Raw genomic sequence first — 22,268 nt, forward strand, 5'->3', positions numbered from 1 at the left:
TGAACGTCAAGTGAAAACATCAGATAGTTGCAAAGCTGCAGTTTAATCAGTTAATACAAATAATAAAATATCTAATGTAACAATACAAGGTAACAGTAGCTAAATCTCAAACGTGAATTTATCCCTTTTGAAGTTGTCTTAGACAATTTCACTAGTGATGCTCTGCACAGAAATATATTATAAACATTAAAATTAAAAACTTATTTTCAATGGCAATAACCTATGTATTTTAAGGTAGGAACTAGACCTCTTGGAAATAGAGTGCATATAGAAAATCTATACAGCCCTATTGAAATGCCAAGTTTTTGGAAAAAAAAAATCAGACCAAGATAATTTACTTCAGAATTTTTTCCAATTTTCATAGAAACATAAACCGTACAATTGAATTGAAAAACTGAAATCTTTCAGGAGGAAAAAGCAATAAAAAACAATAACATGGTTGCATAAGTGTGCACACCTTTAAACTAATACTTTGTTGAAGCAGCATGGCTTTTGCTGTAAGAGGCAACTGAGTAAATGTCAAAAATCCTACTAGAACAGTTGAAAATGGGCCTGATTAGTCACTGTGTACTACTATTTAACCACAGTTTGAATGTGATTAGTTAATTCTGAACATAGCCGCATCTCTGCTTATAAGAGGGCGTGCACCCTTATGCAACCATGTTATTATAAGATTTTTATTCCCCCCCCCCCCCGGAAAAATTTCAGTCTGCTTTTTAATTGAATTGTATAGCTTATGTGTTATATTAAAGGTGGAAAAAATTCTGAAGTAATTTATCTTGGTCTGATTTCTTTACATCGTAAACACCTGGCATTTTAACAGGGCTGTCTTTAACAGGAATTTATATTATTAAATTTATTTGCCACTCATCTCCTATCTGACAATTGCAATATAAAAACATTTAAAAAACATTAAAATAATCAACTATAAAATAACACAACAGATATAACTACTAACACAAGATGGCAAAGGAGAGGGCCAGATGCATGAAAAGAGGTGGGATTAGGTTTTAATTAGTCAACCACATCCAGTGTGAAGCTTCCCCATTGGGTCTCCATGCCACCTGGCAGAGTCTTAAGGCTCTAAGTCAGGAGGGTGGAAGCCAATCTCACCTCAGGGAGTAGGATATTCAGAGGGCAGGAGCCATGGCTTTGGCTGATGGGATCCGTAGTATACCCTGTAGTATACCCCCTCTGCTGGCGTGGGTGAGGTGGGCCAGTCCCATCAGGCTGGTCCAAGTAGCCTGCACTCATCCCATGAGGGCTTTAAACATATATACTATAACTTTTTAAATTGTTTGTTATCTAATACCTTTAAGAACAAATACAGAACACTAGATCACTTTTATCTCCTGAAAACTAGGATCTAAATGCCAGTAGAAAATTTTCTAACCTCTTTGGAATCCTATGAGGTAGTCAAAATAGTTCACAATAAAAGCGTATTGTTGGGGGAAAGATTAAAGCCCCAATTTTAAAACAATTCTGAAACTCCCTTCCCTGAATTCTGTTTCACAAAAGCAAGGTTGTATTAACAGCTATATTTAACATCATAAACTTCAACACTTCTGTTACATCTATCATTTCAATACCTCAGCATTCAATGAAGAATACCAATTTACTTTATTTATCCTATTCAGTTTTTGTGATTGCTATATGCATCCTTCCATCAACTTTGCTTTAAAAGTATTAAGTGCATGAATTATTTTATATTTTAAATCTATCCTTATTTCTCCAGTTACCAAAATTCAGCAGAGCAAGATTCTGTCACTATTGTGCATTAGTAACTTCTAGAGTCCAGGCCCACTGATAGGGAAATGTATTGAAAGATAACAGAGGTGCAGCCACCATCATTCCTTTTTCTCCCATCGAAACCCAGGGCAACGATTCTTCATATCCTATTAGCCTCACCTGAAATTTTAAAAAGCTATTATAAATGGGAGGAAAGTAGGAAACAAGCTTTTCAGATGAAAAATGGATTCAGGTGTCATAAGAAGAAATAATTAGCTGCTCTCATGGATTACACAAAGTACAATTTAAACTAGAAATATCTTCATTGGTATTCAACCCTGTGGTCTGCAACTATTATTTTTTTTTGCTGGAAATCCGTTCAAATTCCCACACCATTCGAAGGGTGTTCATCACAAAGTAGATAGCTAATATATATGAAGATTTTCAGTCAACCAGGTCATGGTTGTCCCAAAGATGCTTTCTTTCAAAAGACAACTGAACATTCTTGCTTTGCTTGAAGAAGCTTCTTCAGTTCTGACTGAATGGTGCAGAATTGCAGACTAAAGGATTTAGGTGACCTTGGAGGCACAAATAAACCTCCAAGTGGCTTCAACAACTCTCAGAAAGAGGTCTAACGACCACATGATTGCAAGGAATATAAATCCTTCCATTCTCCACCTTTCAGTCAGAACTGAAGAAGCATCTTGAATGAGAAGCAAAATGTCTTCAAGCGAAATAAGAAAGTCTGGTTGCCTTTTGAAAGAAAGCACCTTTGGGGCAACTATGATCTGGATGATGGAGAATCTCCATAGATATTGAGTCACAAAAGCAAACCAGGAACTAAACCTAAGGATCTCTGTCCATACACCATGCTCAGCCACAGTGGCAGTAGTAGGCTAATGGCTACCTTGATTTGACAGCCTAAAACCCTGTTTTTTCATCAGCCTTCCACATAGCATATTAAGTAAAAAACCAAAACCCATTATATAAATTTTGCAGTGTTCTGCACATTTGCCTGGTTGTGACTAAGTTTCATGCACAGAGATTACTAAATTACATATCCAAATAAAGATCTAGGAGGCTGAAATCCTTAGACCTTCTTCCACTGAAGTAAAATTTGTTTTGGCTACAAGAATATCAGGCATGTTGGGTTAAAAATAGTTCAAAGAAGCCATCCTATCATTTGAACTTGTTATTGTTACCCTGTGCTGTTATGGTCTTCATCTCAGGGCTATGAAACCAATCATGGCTAGGCTATTTGGTTACTGAAACTTATTACACATTATAGTTTCCCAGTTAGATTCCTGAAAGGAAATTTGGGGGTAGAATAGGACATGGTGATAGAGATGGGCAGTTGCATCAATTATCAGATGTTTCTGATTTACTGAAGGACCAGAGTTTGTTGTGGTACGTACATAGTCCAGTCTGACATAGATGTTCTGTGTACTAATGCTAACTATTTCTCATAGTTCCACCTAAGCAGCAGTAAAAACAATCTTAAAAGTCCATGCTCGCAAAAGCCCCAAAAGATAGACATAACAATCCCTATTCATTGGAAGAGAGGATCAATATGATCTATAGTTTGCAAATGCCTAGTGGCATTTTCTGATGTTTTCAGCTATAATCTGAATCACTTACCTTTGTTTGCCCAAGAACAGCTTTTGGTTCACCCAGCGTCAGAGTTCCTGAAGATGGCCACTTAAGGAAAATGGCATACAGAATGCTGTTTTTTGGTTTGAATGTGTACCTGATGAGATATTGTATTCTATTATGTATCTTCAGTCTTTCAGAATAAAAATCTTTCCAAGACCTCTGAGAAGTAACTAATAAAACTACTAACATATATTTTAAAAATTAAGTCGCTTGCCAGGAATAATTATGATACTTTGTCTTTTGGGGAAAAGGAAAATCTAGAGCAGACATGTCAAATTCACAACGTCATGTGATGTCGTGCACCGTATCGGGACAGTTTTGCCATTGCCGGCAATGGGGTGGACGCGGCTTCTGTGTGATGTGTCTAGCCTGCGGGCCGGCAGTTTGACACCCCTGATCTAGAGGATAAAAACAGTAGATGGCTGCCCTGCTTGTTATCCCAAATAGGGACAGCTGATGTGGGAAGAGAGAATGTAATGACGATTGATTTTTGTGATGATTATTTCCACAAACAAATAAACTAATAGTCTACCAATACTTGATCATTAAGTGTTCTAAAATTGCATAAATTTTTGTGAAGAAATGTTCTTTAATAGCTTATAGTTTTTAGAAATGCTAATAACACCGAGACTGACGTATATGTACCAAACTCCTAATAAGTAGCAGATTGGAGGTAATGGGAGCAAAGGCGTATTCTGGAATATATTATAACAATCTAAGGTTGTTATCTTACATCAGGAAGGAAGCACATTTTGAAATCGCATGAAGGTTTTTCTCGAAGCAAACAGCAGTCTCAGGAAGTGATTAATTTGGATCAGAATAAATAGTATCCTTTCCCCTTATATCTACTTCTTTCAAATCTTGTATCTACATCTTTCAAAATATACTGAGATCAATCAATATACAAGTATGCATTAGCAATTGATGTCTGTAGCTAATATATCAATCCATATATAACCAATCCTGCCGGAAAAATCTACAGGTATAAATCTTTCACTTCTGCCATTAATTCTAACACTGAAACAAATAAATTCATGTTTTGTTTTAATTCAATTAATTTTAAATGCAGCTTTATATCTAATCATTGCTGCCCAACACGTTCTTATTTCTGACAGAGTTTTTTTTAAAAAAAAACTATGTTATCTGCAACTGATGAAAAGTTGAGCAACAAGTTTTATCTATGTTCCTAGCCAAACCAAATGTGAATAATAGGAAATTGTAACTGCTCATCTTCAGCTGAATATCTATTTTAGTTTCCTCCCTCTTCTGCAGCCACCTAAATATAAAAATTCAGGTGCAATCATACACAATTTTAACAATATAACCCTATACTTTATTTATTTATTTATTTATTATAGTATTTATATGCCGCCCAATCCCAAAGGACTCAGGGAGGCGTACAAAGTTAAAACAATGATAAAACAATAAAATAAAGCAGTCATACCGCAAGTCCGATCATATCCCGGCCCCCCGGGGACATCAGCCCCAGGCCTGCCGGAACAGGAGGGTTTTAATGGCCTTCTTAAAGGCCGGCAGGGTGGGAGTAGTTCGAACCTCGGGGGGAAGTTGATTCCACCAGGTCGGAGCCACCACAGAAAAGGCCCTTCCCCGAGGGCCCGCCAGCCGACATTGTCTGGCCGACGGGACCTGAAGGAGGCCCAATCTATGGGACCTCACCGGTCTCTGGGAACTGTGCGGCAGAATGCGGTCCTGTAAGTAACCTGGCCCTTGCCGTATGATTACAACAAAAGGCCCAAGTTACTCACAAGTAAATCTTGTTCAGTTTAAGCATGTTTAAGACTACTTAGTTACTTTAATATTGTCCAGATCACTGATCTCATAAACTCACCAGACTCCTGGTGTTATACTATCATTTTGGGCTCTCCAAGTTTTTGTGCTGAAAATAGCTTCACCATTCAATGCCAACCAACTCCCCATTTGCTTCAGACGCTCTTCAAATACAATAGGAATGCGGCCATCATGGGTGGGCCCAATATTCATCAAAAGATTTCCTCCACATGCTACTGTCTCTACAAGTTGCTGAAACAATTTAGGAAAATTAACAATAAAGATTTTAAAATTCAAAACATCTGTTTGAGTTTTTCCAGTCTAAATAGGCATTTCTGTTATAATGCTGTCAGTGCACTGCTGTAGGTTGAAGCAAAGGAGAACTATTCAAGTGGAGTTGCCAATTCTATGAATCACTACAAACTTCTTATTCATGAGCTCACCAACATCCTGCTCTGTACTTTACATTGTACTTTTGTCCTATGTGTGACATTAGCCAGCTCTGTTCATCTTCCTAATAGATCAAGTTTCTCTTAGTTCCTGGTGTTTCCTTTTGCTCATTTGACTGAAAATCAGGTCTATGTTTAGAGGGATACACATATAGCAGATTACTTGCAGATTACATCTGCAAAGTTTCCATCTCTATGAGCTGTTTAAATCCACTGAATTCATAAAAGGGTAAACTGGTAAAAACTTATTATCTTTAAGCATGTATATAGCTTCTTTCTCTGAAATTATGAAGTTACCGAATAACTTCAGGATTCAGTAATATTCAGGATTATGAAGTTTCTTCTAGTACTGCCAAATTACTCAAAGAAATAACCTCAAGGCTTTTGTTGAGAGAACTTCATTTCTTATGGGAACTGACCTGATGAGTGAACATAAAATAAATTTCTAATACAGCATCTTAGAAATTTACACAAACAGAAATGATGCAGGCCAGATCACACATTGAGCTAAGCCAATTTATGCTTACTTGGTTTGATTTTATGGACCTAGAGATTGTAATTTTTGTACCATGATTTACGGTTTAGTGCAATGTTTGAACATATACAGTAAATCTAGGACATGATGGATTTAAAGGATCAGGATTTTGAATGGATCTGGATGCTCTTTGGGAATTGGCTAGCAAAAACTGACTGAATATATTCTTGCTTCTGTTTGTATTTGAGAAAACCAATCACATGGTATTCTGGCTTAAGTTTTATAATGTGATATCTATAAGAGAATGGTTCAAAGTTAGATTGTATAGTACCTACATCCTGTATTTGCAAAATTTCTCATACAAATCAAAGAAACAAACTAAAACAGAAAGAGTAAAATGTGGAGTGAAATTGGGACGATGAGAAAGGAATGAAAAGATAGGAAATTAAGTACTTTTTGTAAAATCTAGGATAACAAATTGTAAGGTTTAATTAATTTATAAATTAATTTATAATCAGTGTTGACTCTTACTGACCACACAGATTTTATTCAGGATAATTTGTCCTCAATCTATTCCTTCAGGTTTTCCAATGGTGAAGCCACTGCTGTAAATGAATCCATCTACCTTATTGCTAGTCATCCTGCTGTCCCAACATTATGGCCATCTCCACAGGGCTCGATCTTGAATAACTGTATCAATCTGAGGCTGTGATTTGTGCCTCAACTGGAAACTCTGGATTCATTTTTATGATGATCCATTTGTTTGTTCTCTTCGTGAACCACAGAATTTTTAAATCTTTTACAATACCAAAATTCAAAAATATCAATGCTCCTTCTAGCCTACTTCTTTAAATTATAATTTTCACTTCCATAGAAGCCTTCACTTCCATAGAAAACTTCATTTCTTACAGAAGAAAACAGGGCCTACACAAGTCTGATAACTGTAGATATAGATACATTCTAGCATATGGATATATTTTCCGAGGTCTTTATTGTTACTCTACCAAATGCAAATATGTGACTTATTTCTGCTGATTCTGGAACAGTTGATAATTGATCCTAAAAGGCAGAAGCTATCCACTCTCTCCACTGTCTGTTCTAAGGCTGGTTCTATACCTGTCATCTTTAATTTTAGTCCCATTTTTCCACTGTGCTCTTGATTTTTATTACTAGAGCTTGTAGATCCTTTGTGTTTTTACCTATCAGAATAGTATCATCAATTTGGGGCAGATTAGCGATACATCTTCCTCCAATTGTAAAACCATATTCATTTTCTTCCAATCCAGCTATCCTGTTTTTTTTTATTGAAAGTTTTTTAAATTTTACAAAACAAATCCCCTCCCCAAACCCCCACCCACCCTCCCACACCGTCCCCCACATCCCCAAACCTCCCAAACCCTCCCCCAACCTTCCCAGAGTTGAGTACAGGCTTAGTTAAAATTTTTCAAAAAAAGAAAAAAAAACTTAAAACACATATAAATCCTAAAGAAATCTAAATACATTAAATTAAATAGGTTATCTTCTCTAAAAAATAATTCTAATATCATACTTATATTATTATCCATCATTCTATATAAACTCCCTCCAGAACACAAATTTAAACATTACTTTCTTTGAACATCTGTACCTACAATATAAAATCCAATCTCTCCCTCTTTCTTTATCCTAGAACAAAAAAATAAACATATAAACCTTCATTGTACCATTAAAACTAAATACTCTTTGAATACTTAAACTAAATACTTAAACTTAAACTTCTTATCTAAGATTTCCATTCAATCTCCATAATCTTCTCTCCTATCAAAAAAAAAAAAACTTAAAAGACGTATAAATCCTAAACAAATCTAGATACATTTAATTAAACAAGTTATCTTCTCTTAATAATAATAATTAAAAAATAAACACATTATAATATACTCTAAACCTTTTCATATCATACTTATGTTATTATCCATCTTTCTTTATAAACTCCCTCCAAAACACAAATTTGAACATTACTTAAAACTTAAAACATTAGAATTCCCTTGTACACATTTAAATCTTTACCAATAACAAATTCGATCCACAATAAACACATTCCTTATCAGTCTCTCTTATCCATAAACCATTAAAGTTCCCTTATACACATTTAAATCTTTACCAATAACAAATTCCGTCCACAAGAAACACAGTCCTTATCAGTCTCTGTTGTCCATATAAAATTTTCATTCGATCTCCATCCTTATCAGTCTCTCTTATCCATAAATCTCAAAAGAAGTGCTTTGAAATCTGCCCTTAAAGGTAGCTCCAAAAAGTTTATAAGTCCTGCTTCTCCCGCCGACTCAAAAGCCAATACTTGTGAGGGTTCCTTAAACTCCTTCTGTTGGTCTTTTTCTTTACAGTTATATGTTGCACAAGTTGTCCTCTGCTCCTTCCTCTCGACTTGTTGAAGCCCCTCAAACTGAGATTTCCCATTTTTCATTAATATAGGCTCTTCAGACAACAATTCTACCCTTGAAGGTTGCTCCAAGAAATTTATAAGTCCTACTTCTCCCGCAGATTCAGAAACCAATAGTTGTGAGGCTTCCTTAACCTTCTTCTGTTGCTGCTTTTCTTTATAGTTATATGTTGCACAGGTTATCTTCTGCTCCTCCATCTCAACTTGTTGAGGCCCCTCAAACTGAGGTTTCCCAATTTTCATAAGTATAGGCTCTTCAGACTGCAATTCTACCTTCTTTTCTTCCAAAGCTTTAAACTTAATAGATGGCGATGAACATACCCCCAGGACCGAAGTGTAAAAATCTTTTGCTTGAGAAACAGTATTAAGTCTATAACATATCCCCAGGTAATTCACCACCATTCCAATCGGAACATCCCATCTGAAAGAGATTCGTCTCTTTTTAAGTTCATCTGCTAAAAAAGCAAACTCCTTTCTTCTTCTTAAAATTTTTGATGGGATCTCCTTTAGAATTATAACATCTTGTGAAGCAATTTGAAATCTCTTCTTATAAAAAGCTTGTATAATTTCGTTGCGCAGGGATCTTTTCCCAAAATAAATTACCACATCTCTTGGCAAGTTCTTTTGCACTGCCACCACAGAATTAACTCTAAATAATTTTTCAATTTCACTAAGTATTTCCTCTTTTTCTTTATTCAAAATCACAGCAAAGTCCTTTGCAACCATCTCTCTCAGATCTCCTTGCAGAGACTCTCCCAAGCCTCTGATTCTTAGAGCATATTCCATTTGTCCTTAATATGTATTCAGCATTTGGGTTTGATAAATAAGGGGGGAAGATACAGCCTTGTCTCATTCCTTTACCAACCTAGAGCCAGTCTACTTCACCATATTGTCCATACTATTGGTTCCTGACCTTTGTATAGGATATGCATGAGGATAGTGAGGTGTTCTGTTAATTAGTTATTCTAACAATATATAATTTGTTACATTTTTGAAATAAGCTATTAATATTTTCTGGAAAAAAAGAATTAATAGTCCCCATACAGTTACAGGTACCATTTTGACTTGCCTTACCTTTATGAGATCTTCAATAGTCAGATAATCACTTAATTGTGCATTCCTTCGGTATCCCCAAGACTTTTTGTCAATTGTCATACAGTTCTCCCACTTATGGGGCAAAAGATGTTTAGGGCTGTATCGATCGGCACAAGTGAAATAACCTCCGTGTTTGCATATTGTGCCAGCTCCCCAGCGATCATTTGTTACAACTGTTTCCTTAACAGGGCTGAAAAATTAAAACACATTGTGCCAACTCAAAACTGCAAGGATGTTTCTTCACTGATTATAAGAAATAAACTTGAGAGGAAAAACAGGGTATAACGAAACTTTCTTCAATTGAACTAAAAGAATAGGTCCATTATTCCCAAATGTCAGGTCAGGTCTGTCTGTCTATCGTAGAAATAATCCTCAGGTTACAATGGTGATCGGGGCCAGAATTTCCATTGTTAAGCAGTGCAGTTGTAAAGCACAACATCGTGCAATCCTGAGGCTTAGTGATGATAATCCTGGCATTCCTGGTTGCCATCATAACCTGAGGACCACACAGGTCATTAAGCGGGGGCCTCATATGATTGTGACTCCCTACCAGCTCCCCCATTGACTTTGTGGGAAGCAGGCCAGAATATATGAAGTTGCAATCACGTATCCACTGGGATGTTACGACAGCCAGAATTCCAAGCACCAGTCGTAAGTACTATTCATTCAGTGCCCCTGCAACTGGTTTAGTGTCATTTGCATGCAAAGTCTGTTGTACTGAGGTCTTGGAAAATCAAGGTTTTTAACAATTAGGTAAAATCTGAAAACTGTTCCTATTCAGATTTAATATTATTTGTTTTCTGAATATGCACATGTCAGATTACTTTTTCTTCCATTCTGATTTTCAGAATCTTAAAACAATAAATGCCTGACATGATTGCTATAGTCTAATTCTTTCTTCCTTGCTAGATAGTGGTCCTTCAGAGCAGAGCAGTGATGTCTGTGGGGAAAGGGAAAGAGGGACCAAAATGACACAAGCAACCTCACATGGTAATACAAGCCATACTCCTTTTCTACATGGGTTGTGTTGTTGCACACCTTCCCTAAGAGGTGGAACTTGCAAAATGACACTGCAACACTGTGGTCTGACCCGGTGGCATCATTTTAGCAGATAGGAATTGGAGACCTGCCAGATGGCTGTTACTTAGTGCACCTCAGCTCCCGTGGCAATGGTGGGAGATGATGGGCAGTGTGGTTCTACCACTAGTCCTGGCTTTCCTCTTTCTTCAAGCAAAAGTACCGTTCAAAGGGACATAATAATTAAGGTAAGCTTCTCACACACATGAAGTTTCCAGATAGAAAATTCTCAAAAGTACATTTAATCATAATAGTATGATTTACTTTAATAAAGAGCTTAACAGAAGAACTTAACACATGCAATTTGCTATTCTGAAATTCCCTGTCAAGTAATATACTCCCATTCTGACACATTTTCAGAAAACAAAAGCAACTATGCATTCCTGGGTTAGAATTTTAGAAATGCCAGTTTTAAATCCATTACTTCTCCATCAATTTTGAAGAAGTGTCAGTTCTCTTGATTGTCTGATACTTGATTTTTGGGAGGCCCGCTTGTAAATACGTTGCAAATGTTTTAAACATAATATCAAATCAGAGATAAAACAGTAAATTTAAACATAACGAACACAGTGGAACTGCAAATCTTTGCAAATACAAAGAACAATGTTTGTCGAAGGCAGAAAGCTGAAAAGCAGGAACTGCAACCTTATGATGTATTTAGGCAGTAGTTCCCAACAGGCTCTAGATTAAATCTCTGACTTTAAGTAGGGTGGAGGAAAAGAGAGATTTATGCATTAAACTGTTAATTCATCCTGTATCTGAATTTCTTTGGCCACCACAAATTGAGAACATAAAATTCCAAATAAAGAAATAATGAAAAAAAATCATAAAACTATGATAAGAAGCTACAAGAACAGTAATAAAATGCAACACATAAAACTACAGTAAAACCAGCAACAATATAAATGGTATGGTGTTCTAAAAGAAATTTTAATGGCTGGGAGGATGAGGGTTCAACTGATGCCAAAAAGTATTGTTAACATAAAACCCAGGGAAGCTGCTCTAACCTACTGCTAACAGCATAAACTATGCAAGTAACTCAGAAATTAAATTATGTGGCAGCTGTGTGAAGAAAAGGCCAGACTTTCCCCAAAGCTGGCTGTGATTGGATGGGCACAAGAAATACTCCTAAGTGATGTACAAAAATATGAAATGTTTAATTTTTTTCTCTCCATCAAGATATTGTTTTAGATCATAGGATCCAATTAACTATTTTAAAAGCAATACCTTAATCGTAGTACTATTTAAAAATAAGGGAGCAATGTGAACCAAGACTGCAGTTTAAAGCAATCAATAATACAATGTATTATGATTGGGGCACAATTTCCTTCTAAATATTTAGGCAAAATGCACTATTTCAATACGAAAATGACACATACCTGTCATTATAAAGCCATGCTAGGAAGGCAGTGCTGTTCCAGTAAGTATCTGGAGCATTCCCATCGCCATCTGACCACAGAATCTCTGGCTGATATTGGTTCACAATCTCATAAAGCTCTGGAAGAGTTTTGACATTTGGAAACTGTTGTTTCTTGAATTTGCTAGCAGCATCATCACGGAAGAGAGGGTGGAACCATTCAAACAGTGAGTGATATAGCCCAAAACGTAAGCTTGTCCGGTTTCTAATGGATGTAGCTAACTCCTTCACAAGGTCCCGTTTCGGTCCAATATCAACACTGTTCCAATTCCAGGAATACTTTGACCCCCACAGAGTAAAACCTGGTCAAAAAAGAAAATGGTTAGGAATGAATTATTTTGGATGTGTACACTATATATTCTGGAAACCTGTTTTGCATTTTTGTTTGTCATTGTTATCTCCTGATATGAGACTAATGAGATTATGCATTGTATAAGGCATCTTCAACAAGATGATCTAAATTTGTATACTGATACAAGATCACTAGATGATACAGGATTGCTTGTCCTATATTATTTAAATCTTCTGTGCAGTGTCCTAGGACAAAGTGTAAGATACAAGTGACTTATTATTAATACACCATGCTAAGCCACACAATATGCTTATTTAGGGCCCAGCATGACATCTAACTCCATCTTTTACAGATTATCACGTAAACTAAGCCCTTCTGGCTTTTTCTATAAAAGGAGGTAAAGATACCCCTAAATTGAACTGGAATCCTTTTCGGCTGAGTTATAGAAATGACTTGCCATTGCTGTCTTCCATGACTTCTGAGATTTTCCAGTAATTCTGTATCCAAGTATCAACCAGAGCAAACTCAACTTGGCTTCTAAGATACGGCTAGCTACTTCTGTTACCTGCTGCTGCCTGGCTTCTTCTACTGCATCATCATCATGGCTTAGCATTGTAACATTACTTTCAGCCATCTTTTTCCTTTTATTTAGAATATAATAAGGATATCTCACCCAAGCCTTTCATCTGGTAAAATAACTAAACTGAGCCATTGAGATCCAAAAGAACTATGGTCACTTTACCTTCATGATGTTTTGAAGTCAAGACAATGTATTTGGCACCTGAAGCACTCAGAATATCTGCCCACTGGTTGGCATCAAAGAACTCAGTTGTAAACATAGGGCCAAACTCTTCATAAGTGAATCCAGGTTGGTAGTTTTCCTTCATAAAAGTTACATAAGGTTCCTTCTTTTTCTGTTGCCAATACCACCTGCAAAGGAACAGCATCCCATGTATCTGCATACAATGACAGAAGGACTAAGAAAGATAAGACTGAAGCAAATTCTTACACATATCTTGAATGTCCTATTACATGAGCAGGTTTTGTGCAAGTGCAGAACCAGTGTTTTAAAATATTTTTTCTGATAATCTCAAAATGCACTCTCAAAGTGCATCAGATTCAAAGCTTGATAGTCCACAGAAGTCTGGAAACATAGCTTCAGAAGATAAATATAAAAAAAAATAATTTGAAGAGTATAATTTGGTTTAATTTGCTAACTTTCCCCAGAACACTGGGGAAAGATGCTGAGAAACATGGAAAGAAATAAGATGACCAGTAGCAAACTGGATAGACTCAGTTAAATGGTGATACGTGCATCTTTGGAAGACTTGAAACACATTAAGGATAGATTATGATGGGAAAAAATATGTGGTTGCTAGGAGACAATACCGAGTTGTCTCAGTATTGATGTCACATAATCAATTTATCAATGTCTTGAGGGAAAGACCAGGTCTTTGCAGCCTTCCAGAAGATTAATAGGATCAGGCTATCCACTCTCAGGGGAAAGCTGTTCCATAGGATAGGTGCTGAACAAAGAAGGCATGTTTCCTGGGTCCTATAGACGATTTGTTTTTACAGAAATGATCTGCGATATGCTCACTCTGCTGAATCTAGTGAAATGGGTTGAAACCATTGGAGATGGATGGTCCTATGCCATGGAAGATTCTAAAGGTGGTAACCAGCACGTTCAATTGCACTTGGAAATCTACAGGGAGCCAGTGCATCTTGTACAACAATGGTGTCATAAGGATAAATATCGATGCACTGCAAGCTGTGTGTGCCCCTGCATTCTGGATCAAAATATTGTTCATACCCCATGTAGAGCCAATCTGCTGTAACAGTAATTCCTCTAGGAAATAAAATAAGAAGAAATGGACATGACTGTTGATTTAAATGATGCGTATTTGAGAGAAAAGTGGCAGGTCAATTAACAGCAGGAAATAAAGCCCTTTGGATAGCAAAATCCTTCCAGGCAAGCAGAGCCTGGTTTATTAATGGTTTCTACTTCCTGGCTTGACCTCCAACTCTACTCTTTTATCTATTTCCAGGATTCACACTGAGTGATCCACATCTTAAAATTAACCCATAAACTACACTTCAAAATCAATTGTGTTGTTTATCCTTGAGTACAGCAGCAAAATTATGAGAAAGGCAGGCATTTCTGCATACATATGAGACTTCCCTAACATACACATATAGACAAACCTTTTACTTAAAAATAGAAATAAAAACAGAAGTTGTATAAGGAGAACTAAAAATGACACAATTCTCCAAAGGCCCAATGGAATCAGCTGAGAATGTTAGCTGGAAAAAGTAAAGGATGAAGGAAAATCCTGCTATTTCAATATTTTCAAACGGGAATAGACAATATAATGTCTATGAGTGCCTGAATCCGCAAAGTGTTCGGCAACACCCACGATTTCCAAACATCCAAGATAGTCAAACTAGAGTTTTTCCGGGTCAGGATTAAAAGGGGGCAAGTACTTTAGTGTTATCACGATTCTCACATTACCCCAACGGGGGAAAAAAAAATTGCAATGAGATTAAGAGCAACTCATGCCCGCTTCATTTATGCCCGTCTTCACAGCTGACAAGCATCTTAAATCACACTGATCCTTGCGATTTCCCCAGGAACCGGGAGGAGAGGACAGGTCAGAGAAAGCGCGTGGCAGAACTGGCAGACGGGAACCTCACCAAAACCACTCGCTGCCGAAACTTGGCACGGAAAAAACACCCCAGTGGATGAAAATCCCAAACTTGGCTTCATCGAACCAGGGCGGAAGTGGCCGGGAGTCCAGAGACTCCCACGTCGGGTCGTAGCGACCACCCCGGCCCCATGAGGGGAGCAGGAGGAAGATGAACAGCGGCAATAGCAGTGGAGGTAACAGCAGCAAGAAACGAGGAAACCCACGCCGGGGAAGGAAGGAAACGACCAGCCCAGCCATGAGAACCCGGGCGAAACTCCCAACGTTTCTCGCTCGCTCCTCCGCCGCCAAGTCACATGGACGCCGAGTCACGTGACCACCAGACTTCCTCCTGCTACTGCTGCTACTGCTTCTCTGCTGCTGCTTTCGCCATCGAGGCTTTTGAGTTCTGCCTTTCTGGGGAACTTTCTTTGTCTCAGATTGTGCAATACGTAGGTTGGGTCAGAGATTTGTGAGACGGTCCTTTGTCTAAGGCTGCAGGCTCATCAAGGTGCCCTCTTGGAAAGAAAAGGAAAGGAAAGGCGGTGGGAGTTATTGACAAGTTCATCCCATCTTTTAGATATGGGAAGGAAAGAAAGATGACATCTTGTAACGTTTACCTGGTAATACAGGTAGTCCTCGAGTTACAACAGTTTGTTTAGTGACCGTTCAAAGTTACAACGGCACTGAAAAAAGTGACTTATGACCGTTTTTCACACTTACAACCATTGCAGCATTTTCATGGTCACATGACCAAAATTCAAACACGGGAACCGAGTCATATGACGGTTGTAGTGTCCTCAGGTCATGCGATCACCTTTTGCGATCTTCTGACAAGCGAGGTCAACGGGGAAGCAAGATTCACTTCACAACCATGATACTAACTTAAAAATTTCAGTGATCCACTCAACAGCCATAGCAAGAAAAGTCGTAAAATGGGATAAAACTCACTTAACAATTGTTTCGCTTAGCAACAGAAATTTTAGGCTCAATTGTGGTTGTAAGTCGGACTACCTGTACTACTTTTGTGCCTTCGAGTTAGTATTGATTGGATATATTCCTGCATTTTTGGGGGCAAGATTTCAGAAGTGGTTTGACGTTGCTTGCTTCCTAGGCTTGAGGGAGAGTGACTGGCCCAAGGGCATCCAGTTGGCTTCATGCCCATGGTCTCCCAATTTCTACATGGGGCCTAGATGCTACTCCAAACTGGCTCAGTTATTACTACGCTTGCATAAGATTTGATGTAAGCCACCTTACTCTTTATCAGCCATTTTCATGTGATCCTTCTTAATTATGCAACTGGTTCTCAGATGTTTTTATGCTGTTCTCTTATTGTGAATTAATGCCTGATTTTTATTTAATATTTAATTTTCTCTTAAGTAATAACCTGGTGAATGATTTATAAATCCAATAAATTCAAGTCTGGTAAAAAATAAACATCTAAGTATTTCAGCAACTGTAAGGAGAACTTTCCTAAAATGGATGGAATTTTGAATGGTTGTTTTTAATGAAGCAGACTGAGAAAAACTTCATTTCAGGTGTCTTCTTAATCTAGTTCTAATTTCTCCCACTATTTTATTTTATTTATTTAACTTTAACAATAGCCATTGCCTTAAGTATGCACAGTGGCCTTAATTGTCAAGGGAAAGATGCAACTGTCTTGTAATGCAGTAGTGCAGTGCAAACAGTATAGTAATGTTGTTATGCTTATATGTCACCACTGTTACTCAAGATGCATTGGTTACTAGTCAACTTCCAAGTGTGATGTAAGGTGTCGACTATTACTGTATATGGCATAGGCCTAGATATCTCAGGAACTGCCTGTCTCCAATCAATTCTCACTGCAGATACGTTCCCCGCAGTATGTGCACCTCAGGCCCCCACTATTAAACATTGTCATCTTGCGGGACTAAGAAAGTGTGCCTTTTCTGTTGTTGCCCCCCACCTCAGGATAAGGATCCAGCCTCTCTCCTTGGGGTTCTGAAAAGTCCTCAAGATCTGGCTTTGGTCCCAGGCCTGGAGTTAATATACAGACAGACTTCAACTTACATTTCATTTAGTGACCATTTAAAGTTACAATGACAATGAAAAAGCTTACGACCATTGCAGCATCTCCATGGTCATGTGATCAAAATTCAGACACTTGGCAACTGACTCATATTTATGACAGTTGCAATGTCCTGCGGTCATATGATCACCTTTTGCAGCCTTCTGACAGGCAAAGTCAATGGGAAAGCCAGATTCACTTAATAACTATGTTACTAACTTAACAACTGCAGTGATTCACTTAACAACTATGGCAAGAAAGGTTGTAAAAGGGGGCAAAATTCACTTAACTGTCTTGCTTAGCAAAAGAACTTTAGGGCTCAATTGTGGTTGTAAGTGTATTGTTCTATTTTGATAGGTGTTGGTTTTTTTTATTTCTGGTGTTTTTAGATTGTTTTTGTTTAGGCTATTTTTATGGTTTTGTTTCAACTGTTTTTATGAAATTTGCGGGGCTCTGTATACCACCCAGAATCCATTGGGGTTGGATGTACTGTTATTTCCCATTCTTCAATCTCTTGAAAATGGAAATTATATTGATGTTTAGCATATCTGAGGGCTTCGTCTTTCTGATATCATTCCTGTGCATTTGATCTATACTATTTACTCCTTTGATTATATGTCCTTCATTCCATGTCTCATACATGTCACAGCTTATCTCATTAGAACAGCTACACTGGGTTTTAGATTACCTCCACCCTTCTTAACGTTTTGGGTAACCAGGGCTTTTTTTCTCATAGAAGGCCCAGAACAGAGTTCCGGCACCTTTTTTGGATAGAACCTTATAGGGTAGGCCAGGCAGGTTGTATGACGTGTGTGAGTTCCGGCACCTTTTTTTTTTTTTAGAAGAAAAGCACTGTGTGTAATTATTTGTGGAGTTTTTAAGTACTTCATTTTTCTACTTTGTCCAACTTTCTTGAGCTCTTTTTTCCTTCAACAGTTCCTAACCAACTTTTTTCTGAGCTTTTTAAAACCAGTATTCTTAAAACATCAGTTACACACTAATCCTAATCCAACCCAAGCATATTATGATTTAGCACAATATGGAATCCAGTCCACAGGATTGTTAGAGCCGGAAAAGCATAGAACAAAAGGTTTCAAGCTGATTGAATTCATTCTTATTGACCAGGATCAAATCTAGTATAAAAAAATAATATAATCCATTTCTTCAGAAATTTCATATCAGCAAGACAAGAATACATTAGATGTTCCATTAGGACTTCAGATCTTAATTTCATCCTGGGGTTTCCCCCCCCCCCACATGCATTAGTATATAGGTATTGGAGGCTATGAATATTGCATCTTCCTAATTTCCCTATTGTATTTACTTGAAGGTCATTTGGCCTCTCTGCCACTCTCTTTGTCATGCATATTTTTGTCTCTAATATTTTGTTATTGAGCCCTAAAGTTTTTGCCACCCATCCTCAGCAAGATTTTGTTGTCAGCATCTCTTGTTAAAGGTTGCATGATCTGCTAAACACACTCCTTCTAGTACTATGACATATTTCTTCTTCCTGCCCCGGATTTTTATTTCTGTTGGATTCCACAGTCCACAAAATGAGACCTCCCCTAAGATTACAGTTAACAGAATCACTGCATCATCTTTTTGTGCCAGTGTTCTAACATCCAAAAGAAATACTATTCATATAGTTTCTATATTGTTTGTTTCCACCTGATCAGCAGGACAGAACTGTAGTGAGCTAATTTTATGAAGCATCTCCGCCATATCTTTACCACATAATCTCCTCATGACATGTCCAGTTTATAGACAGTTGCTTCTGATCTTCTCAAAACAGATCTCCAAGTATGTGTACTTTGCAGATTGGCACATGATTTCCTTCCATCCAATTGATCTTGAGCTTTTTCCTTAAAGTTCTTTGGAAAACAGGGTGATCTACAAGTGGCCCATCGCCAGGAAGTGGCCCAAAATGTGAAAAGTATTGCCATGGGTGGCATAATATTAATGCTACTAAACATTCCTCTTGTCCCTATCTGTCAGATGTTTCTATTCTCCTACCTCTTGCCTTTTACTTCTCCTTGAAATGACATCCCTTTCTAATGATGTTCAGAAGGGTTGGCCACCTCCTACACAAAGCCCAATTGTGCTGATACCAGTAAGTTGAATTATATAGAGGTACGCCTTCAAATGCTTTAACTTCTCTTTTTGCAGAGCCATTGGCTTGCACTTGTTATAATTATAATCCACTCATACTGTCCCTGAAGAAACATGGGAATGAACAATATATATCCTGCAGATCTTTGGAACAGGAGGGAATATAAATCTGGCAAATAAGTGCTATCTACAGTATGTCAAGGGTTTCACATGTGTAAACCATAACTGGCCAGGTTTTCTTGCAGTGGTGCTTACAAAAGTAAATAGGGGGATGTAGGGTATCTCATTCACATGCAGTGAAGATGACCAGATGACTGTAAAAAATATAAATCCTTCCATTTCTCACCAGTCAGTTACAACTGAAGAAGCTTCTTAGGCGAGAAACAAAAGGGTTTTAAAGAAAAAAATGATGAAGTCCAGTTAGCTTTTTGAAAAAGCACCTTTGGGACAGCTTACAGTAAAGTCAAGATGGAAGCAAAGTTCCTTTCTATTCAGAGCAGATGTTAGATTTAGAGGGATATGGGATGAGGTGCCTACAAATGAAAAGGAATTACAAGATTGGCATCATAGCTGTTGAGTCCTGTGATCACATCTTAATAGTGAATTATCCGAGAATATCTGGTACTTGCAGAGCCCTTTGGAATCTCTTGTGATCAGTTTGTATCCATGCATGGCTAATTCGGATATGAATTGATCACAGGCATTATTATGCATAGGAAAAACCAGCGCTAAGCAAGATAATTTAGCTGAGGGCCTTAAGCAATGTTTCTCAGTCTTGGCAGTCTTAATCTATTGTATGTGGACTTCAATTCCCAGAATTGCCTAGCCAGCATGTTGGGAGTTGAAGTCCAAACAGCATAAAGTTGTCAAGGTTGGGAAACACTGGTCTGAAGTAACAGACAAAGAGGCACTTGGGGCAGAACAAGGCTCTATTTCAAATGGCTACTTTCCCATTCCAGTTTACATATCGAGAAAACACCATTTTCTTTACGATTATTTTTCCGAGAGGAGGAAGACTTGCTGGAGCTGACAACCAGCTGTGCTGATTTTTCAGATAATTTAAGACTTAAATCCATTCTATCTTTCCCTGGTTTTCCATTTTATACAATGATACAATAACTATATGATGGAACATATGCATGTATAAATGATCTGTATTGAAGAATATCTGTTCTGACACTATCAGATATCAAGCAACTGTTTCATGCGAGTCTCTTGAAAATTCTTTAGCTTTGAATGCTGCCAGAAATGTTAGCTGAGTGACTTTTGCCCATTCACTTGCTCATTCAATTATCTTTGAATGATTAGCCGTTCATGTTTAATGCAGCATAAGTGTACCTTTTATCAGTAAGTGCCTTTGATGGTCTGAATATAGTTTTCCTTTATACAATACTATAGGCATGATTGGCAGCCTCTTACATTTTGAAAGGAAGAGTGCTTCTTAATGGATGGGATTAAGGCCTCCTTGACCTTAGTTTGCATTGACTCCTGTTTGATTATTTAGTATCAAAAGGGGAAACTGACCCAGTGACTAATGCATCATAACATCAAATGCAATTATTCAAATAATGATAGAATGACCTCTGGCTTCTTTTATAAACAACAGGTGGTTAATGTTGACTGTTCAACCAATGACTTAATTGATTCAGTCTTTTGGTTTTATATGATTCGCTGTTACTTATTTTCTTATTTGAGAGCCAATTTCTAAGGTAGCAGCTTAGAAATCAAGAGACTATGAGCTCTAGTCCTGCCATGAACCTAGGTGCCTGCCACATAGGCACCTGGGTGACCCTCAGCAAGTCACCCACCCTCAGCCCTAGGAAGGAGCAATGGCAAACCTCTTCTGAAAAACATTGCCAGGAAAACTGCAGGGACTTCTCCAGGTAGTCTCTGAGAATCAGACATGATTGAATGGAAGGATTTTTCTTTCTATTTAGAAAAATTATAATCTGCCATTCAATTCAGCTAAGATATAATTTGGGGAAAATAAACAAGGATCTAATGTTCATCCATTTTAAAATATTCTTTGAGCGCTCCAATAAACATGATATAATATTTTAGGTCAATTTTTAAATAAACCCATTTATTTTCTAAAATTAGATACTCCAATCCTTCTTTCCACAGCTGAAATGTAAAACTGTAAAAATGACACTAATTTTTATTTGACTTTTTAATACCTTATAAAAATGAAATTGTTGGTTTCCAATCAAGGGGATGAATAAGTTAAAATTGCAGGCATCCTGGAGATTTTTAAAATCTACAGGGTATACTGTTTAATTAGTACATGCTTCATTTGTATATATTGCCAGCATATACAAGCGATAAGTCAAAATGCAATCTCTCAAAATCTTTAAAACAAAATGAAAATTCAATAGATTTTTATTTTTATCCCAAGCATTCCAACAAGACAACTTTCCCATTATTTTTAAGTTTGAGTTATACCACAGCCTTAGGTGATTCAGAATCAAATATAACTACTTACCTATAAACAGGGCTTTTTTTCTCATAGAATGCCCAGAACGGAGTTCCAGCACCTTTTTTGGATGGAACCTTGTCAGGTAAGCAAGGTGAGTTGTATGAGGTGTGTGAGTTCCGGCACCTTTTTTTTTTTTTTTTTTTTAGAAAAAAAGCACTGCATATAAATAACCTCATATGCCTAACACCTTTCAAAGGAGGAAATTTTTGTAATTTTTGAGATCACGGGTAAGAAACGTGACTGATACAGAAATACACAATTGTGCCAGAATAATTTATTTTGTAGCCATCTTATAAAAGATTGGAAATGTCAAGATTTGACAGTCTCAAATTAAACAAAGCAAAATGCCATAATCTATGACATATTTAGGCTCCAATCCTATGCATTCTTACTTAGAAGTGATTGCCCTGCCTGCTCTGGCATTTATTTCTGTGTTACGACTGCACTGCTAATCCTAAAAATAATTGCAGAGGAAATTTCCCTGATGAAACAAACTTTCATAATTACAACCCATCAAAGAAATTTTCTCCAGAAACATTGA

At 37.3% G+C, this 22,268-nt stretch overlaps 1 protein-coding gene across 1 annotated transcript; it reads right to left on the reverse strand.

The window, feature by feature from the left end:
- Positions 1-24: 24 nt before the first annotated feature.
- Positions 25-15,728, reverse strand: FUCA2 (alpha-L-fucosidase 2). The gene is made up of 7 exons (XM_039346825.1): positions 15,106-15,728; positions 13,154-13,341; positions 12,082-12,421; positions 9,605-9,815; positions 5,231-5,421; positions 3,367-3,475; positions 25-1,908 (listed from the first exon to the last, which is right to left on the reverse strand). Exons 1-7 carry the CDS (start codon positions 15,354-15,356, stop codon positions 1,768-1,770), a joined length of 1,431 nt encoding a protein of 476 aa, XP_039202759.1. The 5' UTR covers positions 15,357-15,728; the 3' UTR covers positions 25-1,767.
- Positions 15,729-22,268: the final 6,540 nt, after the last annotated feature.

Source organism: Crotalus tigris, unplaced genomic scaffold (assembly GCF_016545835.1).
Source record: "Crotalus tigris isolate CLP2741 ecotype Arizona unplaced genomic scaffold, ASM1654583v1 scf7180000018030.5226217, whole genome shotgun sequence".
In the NCBI taxonomy this organism is placed as follows: Eukaryota; Metazoa; Chordata; class Lepidosauria; order Squamata; family Viperidae; genus Crotalus; species Crotalus tigris.